Source organism: Macaca mulatta, chromosome 1 (assembly GCF_049350105.2).
Source record: "Macaca mulatta isolate MMU2019108-1 chromosome 1, T2T-MMU8v2.0, whole genome shotgun sequence".
In the NCBI taxonomy this organism is placed as follows: Eukaryota; Metazoa; Chordata; class Mammalia; order Primates; family Cercopithecidae; genus Macaca; species Macaca mulatta.
In genome coordinates this window covers 223,337,073-223,353,101 of record NC_133406.1, presented here as the reverse complement: position 1 = coordinate 223,353,101, position 16,029 = coordinate 223,337,073, and the positions used below count along the sequence as shown (strand labels likewise).

The window sequence follows — 16,029 nt, the reverse complement described above, 5'->3', positions numbered from 1 at the left end:
CTTGTCTGGTAGAGGTGAGGATCTGCTTGATTGTAAGTTCCTTGAGAGCAGGGACAAGCTCTCAAATCTGGCCTATCTTTATTTGCTGCCCAGGGGCTTGTCCAAGAGGCGGCGTGGTGAGCCCCGGCACACTAGGAGAGGCTAGGAGAGGCTAGGAGAGCTGCGCTGCCCCGGGACGAGCTACGTTGCAGGCACCATGCAAGGGGCCCCCGTGGGTTAGTTCCTTGGCATCTGGGCCTTCCCCTGCTTTCCCCTTTCCTCTGCTGGCCAGCGTGGAGTGTGGATGGAAGGACCTGTTTCCCATGATGGCTGTGAGGATGCAGTGAGGCAGTGTGGAAACTGTGAGGTGGGGGCACGTAGAAGTGTCTGTTATGGCAATGTGCGCGCCCTGTGCGGTCGTGCCCTTTCCCTGAGGGTCTCTCATGTTGGCCTTTCCTCCCTAGTGGCAGGGATCAGGTCTTACGTAACTCTGCTTCCAGGGCCCAGCAGGGTAGAGGGCCGGACATGGAGGACGACGGCTCTGGGCCCGCTTCGGGAGTGAGTTCACTGCTCAGTGACTCAGGCCGGAGGGTGTGAGCGCGCTGGGTGCTGGCGCCTTCACGTCGTTATGCCTGACATTTGGGAATGTCTTTCACTTCTCAAATAGCATCTCACCTGCCACCTCATTCCAGCTCCTCCTGCTGTGCTGGCGTTCAGATGCCGCCTCTCTCGGGCAGCGATGGCCTGCGACTGCTCTCAGGGTGGTCCTTCCTCACTCATGTCCAGCCCTTCGCTCTGACCCGGCAGGATCTCTTCGATGAAAGCGAGTCAGATTAATGTTCATGTCAGGGGTACATCTGACAAACCTGGAAAATGAAGCTCTGAGAAAAGAGACTTTTTGTTCGTGTCCCTGAATGTACTGATGGTCCGTGGTGGGTCCAGTGCTGCGTGAGTGGGTTGGGTGAGGTGTGGAAGGAAATAGGGTGGGAGGTTTCGGCCTTCACAGAACACCGACATGGTGGAGGAGCCCCTACTTCCATGTGCGCACACACACACGCGTGCACACATGCACATGTGCACGCACACAAAGGAAGAAGAGCCACACTGGTGGAGGAGCAGGGAGTAGCTCTGAGAGGTGTGATACCCTCCAGTGGGCTGAGGTGGTAGAGGCCAGGGCATGGAGACATGGGCGGTGCAGGCCTCTCTAAGAAGGAAAGAAACCAGCCCTGGGGAGCTGAGGGGTAGAGTTCCGGACAGAGGGAACCTCCGGGCCCATCCCAGTGAGGTTGCTGAGCACAGTCCAGCTCAGTGGAGCTGGTGGCCGAGGGAGGAGGCCGGGGAGGGAAGGGGCCTTCGCAGCTCTTCCAGGAGAGTTTGGATCTTATTCTGGGCAGACTGGGTCTCCATTGATGTTTCCAAGCAGGGGAACGGTGAGGCCAGATGTAAGTTTTAGCAGGATGGGCCTGGCTGCTGAGTGAAGACGACTGTAGTGTCAGGGGGCCCTGGTGTGGCTGGCGGGCACTCTTAGGCGGAGCTGGCCCCTCCTAGGGGAGAGGCAGGCTGGCTGTAGGTCCCAGCTTCCTCTCTGTCACGGAGAAGTGCGTTGCAACACAACGGTTCAGTCTGTGACCTGCCCTTGTGGCTCTGGAGCTCTGGGCACTCCTCAGCGTGGGGTCACTGCAGTAAGTGGCCTCTCTTCCTTGGGCCACCTGTCCATGTCTCTGGCTGCCTGTAGCAGAGCTACTCTAGCATCACTGGGCCCAGAGGCCTTTGCGACGGAGCCTCGGTGGGTGTGGTTGCTGAAGGCTGCCTGGTCTAGTCCAGAGAATTCAGTCTTGGGTTTCAGACCTAGGCCTGAATCTGGGTGCTGCCCCCTAGCCAAGGCTGTGGTCTGGCTGTGTTACCAAATCCCTGAGTGCCAGTGTCGTCCTCTGTGGGGTGAAAATAATGATTCTGACTATGCTCAGCAATTGTGAAGACTAAGCCAGGGCATAGACGGTGGCGCTCAGTGTGGTGCCTGATGTGTGGGCGCATAGTAGGTGGCGTCTTCCTCATGCCCATCCTTGCTGTGGGCTTCCTGGAAGGGAGTCCTCATAGGGAGCGTAAAGGAGGAAGGGATCCTCCACAGGGAGAATTCTTCAGAACAGATAGTGGTTTATTCCTCCCTCTTTCCTTTCATTCATTCTTTCCAGCCATGTTTTCTGAGCACTCACTATGTGCCTTGCAGTGTGCTGGGTGTCAGGGGGACAGCGGTGAATGAGACAGTGCAGACCCCCACTGCCTATAGCTTTCACATTAGAGACTTATGGAAATGAACCACAGATAATTTTAGATCGTTATGAAGGCTGTGAGGAAAGTAAGACAGGGTCTTTAGAGTGATTCCTGAGAGAAGGGGCCACTGTAGTCAGGGTAGTCAGGGAGGACTTCTCGGAGGAGGGGACGTGTGAGCAGAGCCCCAAGCCGTGTAAAGGAGCCTCCATAAAGAACGAGGTTTAGCAGATGCTCTTTAGCACGGTGATCTCCCGTGGTGAGTCCTGGGTCTGGGATCAGGTTAGGCATGTGTACTTGTAACAGGTCCCTGGGAGCTTTGAGGCACAGCTAGGGTGGGCGAACTGGAGGCAGGTGGCTTCCTAATTTCAGGATAGTCTTGAAGGAAGCAGGAGTGTAATTCTCCCGCATTTCCATCACCACCACGGTCAAGTGTGAATGCCACAATGGCGGCCTCCTGTCCTCTGATCATTCATGGTCTATCTCCTACTCTGCAGCAGAAATTCAAGGCAACAGGGATCTGTACTCTGTTCAGCATCTTAATATTTTTTTAAAAAAACCCTTTCACATCTATTATTTCATTTGGTTCTCATAACAACCACAGGACGAAAGCATTTCTAGCATTCCTATTTTCTAGGCAAAGAAATCGAGGCTCAGAGAGTTGGGGTGACTTGCACAGGGTTGTTCAGCAGTAGGATGGTCAAGCTGGGACCTTAAGTTTTTCAGCTCCCTGCCTGAGACCCTGGCCACGGCCTCACTCCTGAGGCTGGATTTCATCTCAGTCTGGCAGGAGTAGGGTGGGGAGTGACTGGATGGGGCCAGGCTTCTGGGGCCTGCAGTGGCTCCCTGGGGCTTGGAGGGCTCCTCATGACCTGGTTGGTCCTTGGACTCTGACCAGCTCTACCCACCTCCTTCCTCTTGCTGTAGGGGAGGAGAACCAGCCAGGCTGGCTATGCCCGGATGAGGACAAGAAGAGCAAAGCCCCGTTCTGGTGCCCGATCCTGGCCTGCTGCATCCCTGCCTTCTCCTCCCGGGCACTCAGCCTGCAGGTGAGTGGAGCGGATCTTGCTGAGCCGACCTCGAAGGTGGCTGCGGCTCCCCCTCGCCTGGGAGAACCAGAGTTTCCAGGGAGCGCCCACAGCAGGGAAGGCTCAGGTTCCAGCTGCGGCTTCTAAATTCTTACTGACAGACTTGGTCGAGCCTTTTTGTTGCTTCGGGAATTAGCTTTCCCACCAAAAAAATGGAGGCGAATGACCACTGTGGGTCAAGTGACTGGAAAATTCCATTATTTTGAGATAATAAACAGCAATGATCTCATCTGTTGATGGCATGGCTCCAGATCATACCGAAGCGGCTGTGCCAGCCCCTGTGGGTTGGGTGCTTTGTGGTCTGCCAGGTAGGAGCTGGCTTTGGTGCAGGGATTGCCCTCATTGTGGGATGCTCCCTGATGTGCCATCAGGCCTCCCGTGTATTGAGCACTTGCTGTACCCCCTGGTTCTTTCCTGCCATTCTCTTATTTTAATATCCGTAAGAACCTTGCGAGTAGATGTTTCTCTATCCATTTCACAGATAAGGAAACTAAGGCTAAGACAGGTGCTATGATTTTCCAAAAAGGACACAGCGAGTAAGAATTTGAACCTTGCCCTGCCTGATCACAACACCCAGGGTCTTAACCATGAGGATGTTCAGCCCCTACGGGTTACCTGGCCTTATACCCTGTCCTAGCCCGCCCTCCATCTGGAGCAACTACTGCCTCCCCTTTCCCAGGGAGATGAGGTCGTCTCAGCTGCAGGGATGGGAGCACCAGCTGGGGACCCAGGCTCAGCTTGGTGAGCCCCAAGAGACGTGCCGATTGGGCTGTAGACTGGGGATCTAAACAGCTGAAAGAACAAATCCTTGAGATGTGAGTTCATTTGTTCACTTGTCCATTCTGCATGTAATTTTTTGAGCACCTATTTTGTGTTAGACCCTGGGAATACAGTAGTGACTAAGACTTACAAGCTTTGAATCCTAGCAGAGAGAGAGAGGCAAAAACCCAGCAAACCAAAGGAAATAGAAAAGAGTGAGGTGCATAACAAAGACATCGGGGCCACAATAGATACATGGGTGGGTTGAGGTTCAGAGATGGCCACTTGGAGGAGGTGGCGTTTAAACTGAGACCTGAATGGCAAGAAGGATTCAGCCCAGGGATGGGAATGATATTCCCAGTAGACAAACCCACACAGAGGGTGCAGCAGGAACAGTGGGGGAAGCCAGGTAAGGCGGGAGGAGAGAGGGCGGGCCCCGAGGTCAGCTGATGGGTGAGCTGGACCACACCAGCCTTGCAGGCTGGGTCAGCTTTGGATTTCATTCTCAGAACAGTGAAAAGCCTTGGAAACAGATGTTTCCCAAGCTGGGGACTAGCACGATTTGATTTATAATTTGCATTTTTTGGATCCTTCTGGCTGGTATGTGACAGTGAATTGCAGATAAGAATGGATACCGGGACTGGGCGTGGTGGCTCATGCCTGTAATCCCAGCACTTTGGGAGGCTAAGGTGGGAGGGTCACTTGAGTCCAGGGGTCTGAGACCAGCCTGGGCAACATAGTAAGACCCCCATCTCTACAAAATAAAAAATAAAATTAGCCAGGTGTGGTGGCGCAAGCCTATAGTCCTAGCAACTTGGGAGGCTGAGATGGGAGGATCGCTTGAGCCCAGGAGGTTGAGGCTGCAGTAAGCTGTGATTGCACCCCTGCACTCCAGCCTGGGGGACAGAGTGAGACCCTGTCTCAAATAAATAAGTAAATAATACAAAAGGAATGGATGTCGGCTGGGTGGGGTGGCTCATGTCTGTAATCCCAGCATTTTGGGAGGCCAAGGCAGGTGGATCACTTGAGGTCAGGAGTTCGAGACCAGCCTGGCAAACAAGGTGAAACCCTGTCTCTACCAAAAATACAAAAATTAGCTGAGCTTGGTGGTGCACACCTGTAGTCCCAGCTACTGGAGAGGCTGAGGTGGAAAAATCACTTGAACCTGGGAGGCAGAAGTTGCAGTGAACCGAAATCGTGCCACTGCATTCCAGCCTGGGTGACACAGTGAGCCCCTGTCTCAAAAAAAAAAAAAAAGAATGGATATAGAGGGAGCAGCTCAGAGCTCAGCTCAGGATCCTGCTGAGACGTGACAAGACTTGACGTGGGCGGAGGCCAGGGCTGTGACTGGAGTAAGGCATCCTTGCCTCAGGCACAAAATTCCAGCAGATGTCAAAAATCTCAATAATTAAAATAAATACGGTTTTAATGCAGTGCTTAAATGTAACCAAATCAGCAAATTTCTGCTTGTGGTTTGGTCACTCTTTTTGTCTCTTGATACACAAAGGGCCAGGATTAGGGTGAGGCGAGTGAGCCAGGGTTGTACAAGTGTAGGGTGAAGTTTTGTCTGTATTTAAACTTTTAAGTAATTATTCATTGTGGATTTTTTGCATTAATATTGATTTGCCTTACTCTGTCTCTCTCTCTATATTTTTTGTGACTGCGTTTTTGGTGCCCTTTTAAATTTTGTACCCCAGCTAGGTGCCCTGTCTATCATCAGTGCCCCAGCCCTGGTGGAGGCCTTGGGCAAGGGAGGTGGGAACACGTTGGGGATATGTTGGGGTGGGACTGGCTTAACTGGTGATAGATGGGGTATGCCAGATTGGGGGTTACTTGTGGGCCCTGGGGCCTTGGGCTGGAGGCAGCGACCATGGAGTGGGGAGTAGCAGGGCCCACTGTGCCTGCGGCCAGCTTGGCCTTAGGGCATCCCTGCAGAAGGCTGGCCCTGGGTGACTTTTATGATGGGCATTGGATTCTCCTGTATCCCTTAGGGCCTTGGGTCTCTTGAGAGCACAGGATGCAGGCTGAGCCCTGACAGATCAGACCCCAGTGGTGGAGTCACAGACTGGCCACTGCCTCCAGGGCCTCCCCAAAAGAAACCCCCATCCAGGTGGGGAGGCTCTGCCACCTCAAACCTGGGGAACCAGGGCCCACGAACCTCCTCAGTGTGAGCTCTCAGGGCCCAGGAATAGGTAGGCCAGAAGCCTCAGTCCTGCTGGCCCCAGCTCACTGTCTCCTGAGGAGCGCCAGGGCTAGTGGAGGGCGGCAAGTGACTCTCTGTGGTAAGGGGCCTGTGGAGCTCCCAGAAGCCAGAGCAGAGCCTGTCTGACCACACTTGCTAGGCCTCAAATTGCCATCCCACTCTGCCCACACCCTACCCCACCCCCCGCCAGTCCAGACACATGTGCCCCATCAGCTGTGTGCTGGCAGCCTGATGAATTAGGGCCTTGGAGTTCCAAGGCCCTGTCCAATTACTGTAGAAACAGATGTGAGTGTGTGAACCGCTGCCCAGGTCCCCTTCCAGCACACCACGTTTCCAGGTGGTCCTGGGGCAGGGGTGACTCCAGCTCTGGCTGACCTCATGGCAACCAGTGGTCCAGACTATTTGTCTAGGGAGGGCTTGGGCTGGGCAGAGGGAGTTGCTGGCCACAGTGTAGACAGGGTCAGTACTCTTGTACCAGTGAACGAGGGTGTGTTGGGCTCTTTCCTTCAAGGGACCGGGGTGTTGGGGCGGGAGGCAGGAGTAGGTCTCTCGTCTGTGCTGACAGTGGCCGCTACCCACACTGGGCCACACCAAGGCCTTCTGACTCAAGGGAATCGGCCGGGGGCGTGAAAAAGCATCAGCAGGGGCCACCTGCCTTGGATTGAGTCCCAACAGTGTGACATCAGGAATGCTGCCTCAGCTCATGGTATCTTAAACTGGGGTGGTCACAGCACCTCCCTGACTGGGTCACCATGAGGATTAAAGGATACAATTTGGGTCAGGTGCTTAGCCAGTTGCATGGGGTGCGCTCAGGGCTCAAGAAATGGAAGCGAACACCTGAGGACACCTTGGTCCCCAGGAAGGAAAGGACACCGGAGTCTGTTCTGTGGCATTTCTGAAGGCCTGACTGCTGGGGTGTTGAAAGTTCTTCTTGGAGCCCTGGCTCCATCCAAGGGGGAATGTTCTCCCTGGAAGGGCAGCAGGTGGGCAGGGAGGGCTCAGCACAAACCCGTTTCCTTGACTGTCAGTCTCAGAGCCTGCCCGGGGACAGGGCTTTGGGGATGGGGCTGGGGGTGCTGCCTGCTCTGAGATGCTTTAAAACTCAAGCATCTTGGGAGCCCAGACCCACAGGGAGTCTGTGGCCAGGCTTGCTTAGGCCAAAGCACCAGCCCATTGGGCTGTGTCTTGACCTTCACCAACCTCAGCCAGAACTGCTGTTGGCCATGTACCCTGTCTTCTGCTCATCCGTGATAGCTCCGCCCTCATAGCCTTGCTGCGGTGATGAAATGAGCTAAGGTGTGTGAAGTGCTAGAATATCCCATGGGAGGCCCTTGGTAAGCCTTAGCAGCTGTGGGGTAACTGGGTACCTGGCCCTGGGCCGGGTACTTTACACTTTCCCTCTCCAGTCCCCACGGCCATCCTGAGAGATTTCAGGGTCTCTGCTCTGTAGGTGAGGACCTGATTTGTTCAGTACCATCCAGATGGTAACCACTGAGCTGGAGCTGGAGCCAGGTTGGCTGTACCTGAAGCTGCTTCCCTTCACAGCCTTGTGCTCCCCTCTTCTCTTCTACATAGGGTACCTTGACTTCCCAGCTTCCTGGCATAGGCAAGACATTTAGGGCCAGGGCCTTGCCCATGAAGGAGCCATTTGAGTTTTTCCCACCATCTTCAACCTGGCTCTGTTGACTCAGCTGACATCAGGGCCCACTGGAGTTGCCATGGAAATGCCCGAGCAGGGGCTGCTGTGGCCTTCTTTCCACCAAGGGAGCAGAGAGAGAGCATCAGCCCAGCAGAAAGGGTGTGCACCCTCAGCTAGATGCAGCCACCAGGAAGCAGAGAAGACGGAGCCCGGAGGCCAAGCTTTGTGAAGCCCCCTGCTCTGAATGTGGGGACCCATGTTTTCAGCAGGCAGAACTGGGGTCCCAGAGTGCCGAGGCCTCTGGCGTGCAGCCAGGCTTCTGGGGTAAAATTCAACCAGAATAGAAAGAGACCTGAACCAGGAGTAGAAGGTTTGAATTCTAGCCCTGACTCTGCCACTAACATGCTGTGTGACCTTGAGCCAGGCACGCCTCCCTCTGACCTTTAAGTTGGCATCTGCTAAATGAGGAGGCTGGATGAGGTGACCTCTTAGGGCCCTCGCCCATGGCCATTAGAAATTTTGTTAGAATATTCTAACAATGGGTCCAGGGACGGCTGGGGCCTTCAGCACCAGCAGAGGGCAGCAGCTGCCTGGAAAAGGGCCCAGTGGTCGGCTGCATCCTCCCTCCAGCCAAGCGCTGTCTCCACTCTGTCTTCTCTTTCAATGTGGCCCATGAGTGGGTCAGGCCATTTCCTAGAATTGCTGTCCTGGCCAGAGAGAGGGACTGGCCAGGTCTAGCTCAGGAGACAGGCCTCAGAAAGAGGCCACCCAACATGGGGTCTGGGGCAGCTGATTCAGGGGGAGTAGGCGGAAGGTGGTTACTGGTGATAGCGGTGACAGGCTGAGCCCTGGTTTCTGTGCGTGGCCCTCACAAGCTGCCCAGCCCTGCCACTCACCTCCCCTGTGGTCTAGGGCAGTCACCTGCCCTCTGTGACCCTCGTTTCCCCGTCTGTAGAATAAGGAGGGGTGGGCATTAGTGGCTTTCAAGAAACCGTATCTGGAAGCTGCTCAGTTTCAGAGACCCTGGGCTGATACAGAGCCTTCTGCAGGCCTCTTCTAGCCGGGAGGTTCTAGGAGAGGAAAAACAAGTGTGAGCGTGTAGGAACTGCCTGGAGAAGCAGGCACTTGTGAAGCATGTTGCTTTCCTGGTCTCCACCCACAGGGATTCTAATCCAGGGAGAGTTGGATGGGGCCCAGGAATCTGCCAAATATTGGCATCTGGGCACCTTGACGATTAACCTCACATGTACCATTTCTGTCTCTGCAGCTTGGGGCCCTGGTCCACAGTCCTGTCAACTGTCCCCTGCTGGGCTTCTCAGCGGTCAGCACCTCCCTTCCACAGGGCTACCTCTGGGTGAGTCACCCCACTGCCCAGCTGGGCATTCTGGCCTCAGGACGGGAGTAGGAAGAGCAGTACCTGGGAGGGGGTGCTGGAGACAGCAGCTGCCTGCCTCATCTCATGCAGCTTCATCCAGCAAGGTCTTCCTGGGAACCTCTGGTGCCAGGCACTGTATATGGAGTTGGGAGGTGCAACCTCATCTGGGGCAACAGAAAACCAGGGAGCTAATAAGAGAGTGTGCCTTTTGCAAATGGTGACAGGGCTGAGAAGGAAGTGAAAGGGGGAGCTGTGCAGAGGGCCTGGGTCTCAGGATCTTCGCCCCTGGAGTCAGGAGGCAGGGCTGGCTAGTGCCCTACTCATGCAGACATTCCAGCCCACCTTTCTATCCTTGGGCTTCCTGGCAAAGCCTCCCTTGATTCAAGTGAGGTACCCTCCACCATATTCCTTGTGCTGCAAATTGTGTGCTCTCATTGCTGCTCGCCGTCTGAGAGTGATTTGTTCCTCATCGTTTCCCCAGGATCTAGCACATGGTATATCCATCCATCCATCATCCATCCATCTATCCACCCACCTATCCATCTATCCATCTACCCACCCACCTACCTATCAATTTATCCATCCAACAAGAATATATATTTAATCCATCAATTTATTTATCTGTCCATCCACCCATCCACCCACCCATCCATTCATTCACCTATACAGCCTTCCATCTATCTGTCTATCATCTGTCCACCCATCCATCCATCCATCCATCTATCCATCCATCCAACAACAATATGTTGAGTATGTATCTATCATATGCTAGACACAGAGGTAAAACAATGGTCAACACAGAGAAGGGCATTTTAAAGGGATGGAGTAGATGTTTACTTTATATTGGTTGAAATGCACCCTGCAGAGGAGGAAATAGAAAGCTGACTGAGTATTTAGCCCACCTTAGCTCCTTACCTGATTTCCTATGGGCCCTGAAGCTAACTTGTTGCCATGGCAGCTGGGGGTAAATGACCTTTGTGACCGCAGGAGCGTGTGGGCAGGAGAAGGGATGTGTCTCTTAAAGGATGGGGTCCTTGGGAAAGCAGGTCCTCCTCTGCTCCCTCTTGTGGTTCCCACCTGATGGCCTCTCTGGGTCTCTGCTCCCAGGTCGGGGGTGGACAGGAAGGTGCAGGGGGCCAGGTGGAAATCTTTTCCTTGAACCGGCCCTCGCCCCGCACCGTCAAGTCCTTCCCACTGGCAGCCCCTGTGCTCTGCATGGAGTACATCCCAGAATTGGAGGAGGAGGCGGAGAGCAGAGATGAGAGCCGGACAGCTGCTGACCCCTCGGCCGCAGTGCATCCAACCATCTGCCTCGGGCTCCAGGATGGCAGGTGAGGGGCCCAGAAGGAGGGGTGAGAGCAGCCTCTGCAGGGCTGGGCACTGGGTGGGGGCTGTTCCTGTAGCTTTCCAGATCTGCCTGTTGCCTGCCAACATTCTCTGCCCCTGGTCTCCAGGAAGGTAGGCACCAGAGCTGCCCAGTGTGGCCGCCGAAGTGTTGGGAGCTGCCTGCAGTGCAGTTGCCTGGCTCCTCCCAGGCAGCATGGCTGGTGGAGGTGGATGCTGGCTCTGCTGTCAGCCAGACCTGGGTTTGAATTTCAGCTCACCCACTTCCTTGCTCTGGGTCCTGGGCACTCATTTAACCTCTCTGAACCTCAGTTTCTCATCCGTAAAGTGGGGACCAGAATCCCCCCATGCAGGGCTGCCGTGAGAGCCCACCGAGACACAGCCACATGAGGCCTTCAGTTCACTTAGCTGTCATTGAATGTTCACCATATGTGGCCCCCATTCGCCTTGCTGGGCAGGGTGAGGGTTCCAGGGTATTTCCAGGTCAAGAGGTTACTACTGGCAGAGAGGGCTGCCCTCTGTAAGACGTCTGGGGCTTTGTGAGTCAGCAAAACCCTGACTCAAAGCAAGGAGGCTCAGGGCAAGCTGTGGCCTGTGCAGGGTGGGTAGACCACCTCCCGTAGCGGAAAGGGAGAGGGAATGTTCATCCTGTGCACAGGGAGGTGAAGGTGAGGATCAGTGAAGATCTGAGCGGGGCCGTGCCCCGGGAAGTCTAGGGCCTGGCACTGCTGTGTCCTGTCCTCCCTGCGTCTCTGTGCACTCCACCCCTCCTAGAGAGAAGGAGATGAGATGAGAGCATGTTTCCTGAGCACCTACTGTGTGCTGCTCAGAGGTGAGCCTCATAGCCACTCCTCTGTAATGCGGAGGTCGTTCCCTCCCCTTTCCCACACAAGGAAACCGAGTAAGGAGCAAAAGCCAAGGTTACTGAAGTCAACTGGGAGCCACTCTAAGCTCCGCACAGTCCAGGCTTGGCCTACAGCCAAGGGCCCAGCCAGGGCCTGGACCTAGGAGGGGCCTTCCAGACCTTTCTTTTTACCCCCTAAAGAACCCACATGTTCATTAAATAATCTCCCTCCATTCTCCTGCTCCCCACCCCCACCCCAGAAACCACTAATCTACTTTCTGTCTCTATGGGTTTGTCTCCTCAGGACACTGTATAAATGGACTCACACACTATGTATGTTCCATGTAAATGGCTCATACTCCAAGTACATTTCATGTTAATGGACTCACACTACATATGTTTCAAGTGAATGACTCACGTGCTATGTACATTTCATGTGAATGGACTCACACTGTGCAAGTTTCATGTGAGTGACACACTGTACATTTCATGTGAATGACTCACACGCTATGTACATTTCATGTGATTGCCACACTATATACATTTCATGTGAATGACTCACATGCTATGTACATTTCATGTGAATGACACACACTGTGTACATTTCATGTGAATGACTCACGTGCTATGTACATTTCATGTGAATGACACACTGTACATTTCATGTGAATGACTCACTATGTACATTTCATGTGAATGACTTGCACGCTAGTACATTTCATGTGAATGGACTCACACTATGTATGTTTCATGTGATTGCCACACACTGTGTACATTTCATGTGAATGACACACACTGTGTATGTTTCATGTGAATGACTCACATGCTATGTACATTTCATGTGAATGACTCACATGCTACGTACATTTCGTGTGAATGACTCATGCACTATGTACATTTCATGTGAATGGACTCACACTGCATGTTTCATGTGAGTGACACACTGTGCATTTCATGTGAATGACTCACACTATGTATATTTTATGTGAATGACTCACACTGGGTACATTTCATATGCATGGACTCACACTATGTATGCTTCATGTGGTTGCCACATACTGTGTACATTTCATGTGAATGACTCACATGCTATATACATTTCATGTGAATGACTCATGTGCTATGTACATTTCATGTGAATGACACACACTGTGCGTTTCATGTGAATGACTCACATACTATGTACATTTCATGTGAATGACTTGCACATTAGTACATTTCATGTGAATGGACTCATACTATGTATGTTTCATGTGATTGTCACACACTATGTACATTTCATGTGAATGACTCACACGCTATGTACATTTCATGTGAATGACACACACTATGTACATTTCATGTGAATGACTCACACACTATGTACGTTTCATGTGAATGACACTGTATGTTTCATGTGAATGACTCACACGCTATGTACATTTCATGTGAATGACTTGCATACTAGTATATTTCATGTGAATGGGCTCACACTATGTATGTTTCATGTGAATGACTCACACACTATGTACGTTTCATGTGAATGACACTGTATGTTTCATGTGAATGACTCACACGCTATGTACATTTCATGTGAATGACTTGCATACTAGTATATTTCATGTGAATGGGCTCACACTATGTATGTTTCATGTGAATGACTCACACGCTATGTATGTTTCATGTAAATGGACTCAGACGCTATGTGGCTTTTCCTGTCTGCTTCTCTTAGCATCACACCTACAGGATCCTTCTGTGTAGCATGTGTCAGTACTTTGTTCCTTTTATGGTGGTGAAGTAGGCATCGTTGCCCCATTTTACAGAGAGAACTGAGGCTTAGCAGTCCAGGGTCTGTCAGACTGGAAAGTGGCACGTCTGGATTCGAACTCAGGTCCATGTGACTCTGAAAATAGCTCTCTCAGCACCTTTACTGTGCTGCCTCTGGAGCCTCCCTGAGTCCTCTTCATGACAGAGGTCAGGGAGGGTACCATTCCAGAAAACCATGGAAAAGCGAGCTCCCGCATGGTGGAGCTATGGCCTGGCCACACAGCAGAAAGGCATGGCTTAGAGGGAGCAGCTCCCTGGGGCCCTCTCCCTAGGAGGGCATGGGGGCAGTGAGCGGGTGGGAGTGCTCAGTGTGTCACTCAGACTGCTCAGACTGCTTCTCCGACCTCTCTCTGCAGCATCCTGCTCTATGGCAGTGTGGACACTGGCACCCAGTGCCTGGCGACCTGCAGGAGCCCAGGTCTGCAGCCTGTGCTCTGCCTGCGACACAGCCCCTTCCACCTGCTCGCTGGCCTGCAGGATGGGACCCTTGCTGCCTACCCTCGGACCAGCGGTGAGGACTGGGGGAAATGGGGGAAGGGGGGCAGTTCTGGATGCCAGCTGGGTGCCAGATTCTCTACCAAGAGAGGATACAGGAGGCGGGGCAGGGATGAATTGGGAAATCTTAGTGCTGAGGGCATTTGGAGATCCCTGAGCCCCACTGGGGTTCAATGGGTGGCCCCTCCATACGTGAATACTTGCTGGAATAGGGTGCTCACTACCATGTGGGCAGTGAAACCTGTTGGCAGGAGACTCTAGCGGATAAGAGAGGTACTCGCAGGTCGGAGGGACCTGGCTTCCCGTTCAGGCTTTGCCCGATGACAGCTGTATCCCTTGCTGCATGGTCTCCCTTCTTTGGTGCCTGGGGCTCTTCATGAGAATAAGGGCAGCGCCCACTGCTCATGGGTCCTGGAGGGTTAGACAACTCCATTAGGGCAAAGCACAGGGCCAGGCCCAGGGCGCACTCAGTGGAGTCAAATATTTCCGTCTGGGTTGTTTTATTGAGTCATCCCTAGCACAGGTTACGATGTCAGGAGGGCAGGAGGGCCATGTTTGGGCTGCTGTGCTCCAGGGCAGGGGTAAAGTGCTTAATGCATGCACGTTATCTTAATTTTCATGCACCCCTTAAGAATTTCCTTTGCTTTACTGAGATGATGCTGACTGGGGACCGAACGCGCCTTCTCCCCAGCCATGTGGATTGCTGTGGTCCCCATCCCCTGGGCTTGTTCAGCCCCGATTTGATGAAGGGGACTGAGCGGAGAGTGTAGCCACCCCCAGTCCCCCGGAAGGGACAGAGGAGCCTGAAGGCCCATGGCGTCTCTTCTCCCCTGCCTTTTCCGCCCGCCAGGCTATGGTTGCTGCGTCATCACAGCCTGTTGCAGGGTAATAAACGGATATTTGTACTGAGCTAAATTTTTTTTTTTTTTTTTTTGCCACTTGGCACTGTGTTGGTATTTTTAATTAGCTTTTGATAAGGCATTTATAGTTTTTAATTAAAGGGGGAAGAGGGAGGGAAAAAACCCTTCTCACCGTCAGACCGAGTGTGCGTGTGAATGTAAATACGGGCTCAGATCTGCAGAGACGCATGAGGAGTTCTAGAGGGACCACTCCCGACCGGCTCCCACGGAACACTGTGAGCCCGGCCTGTGCCGCCCTGGCACCCTGGTCCCCAGCTTGGGTCGCCTTTGGCCTGTTCCCTCTTACTGCTCAATTCGCCAGTTTGGACACCTGGGTTGGAAGGAGGCGAGGCTGCCCTGACCAGGACCACAAATGGCAGATATGTAGAGTCGCGTATCCTAGAGGCTGGAACCCAGGGGTCCATGTTTGGATGGGTCATGTGCCCTCAGTAGGCACTAGGGAAGGGCCTTGCTCCCAGCTGCTTCAGGTGTTTCCTTGCCTATGGCTGCAGAACTTCAACTTCTGCGTGGTGTTCTCCCTGGCTGTGTGTCGGTGTGCAAATTTCCCTTTTTTATGAGGACACGGATAATATTGGATTAGGGACCTGTTCCTCTCTAGTATTAACTCATCTTAACTAATTACATCTGCAGTGACCTTACTTCCCAAGGAGGTTACATTCTGAGGTACTGGGTGCTGGGACCTTAACATACAGATGAGGGGCCACAGTTCACCCCAAAACACGGGGGCTTGGGGTCTACCCATTGGCTTCTAGCCTGGGGTTGGAGCTGTTAGTTTGTCAGGACCAAAAGGGCCACTGGGGACCATTGAACCCCACGCCCTCATTTTCTGGATGGGAGCAGACTGTCCAGAGCCCCCTGACTGAGCTGAACCTGCACCCAGTACCCTGCCTCCCAGACTAGAGCTCTCTGCAGATGTGAGGGGGCTTTGGCTTGTCCAGGTAGAGTGGAGGCCATGAGGCCTGAAGGCTGAGATGTTCTACCAGCTTTCCTGCCTTGCAAACATGTGTACACCAAATGCTTACTGAGAACATACTATATGCCATGGACACAGTGGCAAGCAAAATGGACAGACTGCCTGCCCTCATGGAGCTTACAGTCTATAGAGGGAGAGAGAATCGGTTAGTAAACAAACAGAGGTATAAGATTATACATGGTGCCGAGGGCCCCTACGGGAAGGAATGAGTGTTGTGTGACAGCCTCACTACCCAAGTATGGGGCGGGGTGTGCCGCAAAGGCCTCCCTGAGGAGGGGGATCCTGAGGCTAAGATCTTAAGAAGTCAGGCAAGTGGAGAGTTGGGGGAATGGTGTT

General features: G+C 53.2%; 1 protein-coding gene across 24 annotated transcripts in view; it reads left to right on the top strand.

The window, feature by feature from the left end:
- ARHGEF10L (Rho guanine nucleotide exchange factor 10 like) overlaps positions 1–16,029 on the top strand; it is a 179,668-nt gene that overhangs the window by 126,884 nt on the left and 36,755 nt on the right. For all 24 annotated transcript variants that reach the window (XM_077972446.1, XM_077972391.1, XM_077972342.1 and 21 more), the window contains 4 exons: positions 3,175–3,296; positions 9,204–9,290; positions 10,419–10,642; positions 13,662–13,816. In XM_077972446.1, the coding sequence (XP_077828572.1) occupies positions 3,175–3,296; positions 9,204–9,290; positions 10,419–10,642; positions 13,662–13,816 (588 nt within the window). The remainder of the gene's footprint in view (positions 1–3,174; positions 3,297–9,203; positions 9,291–10,418; positions 10,643–13,661; positions 13,817–16,029) is intronic.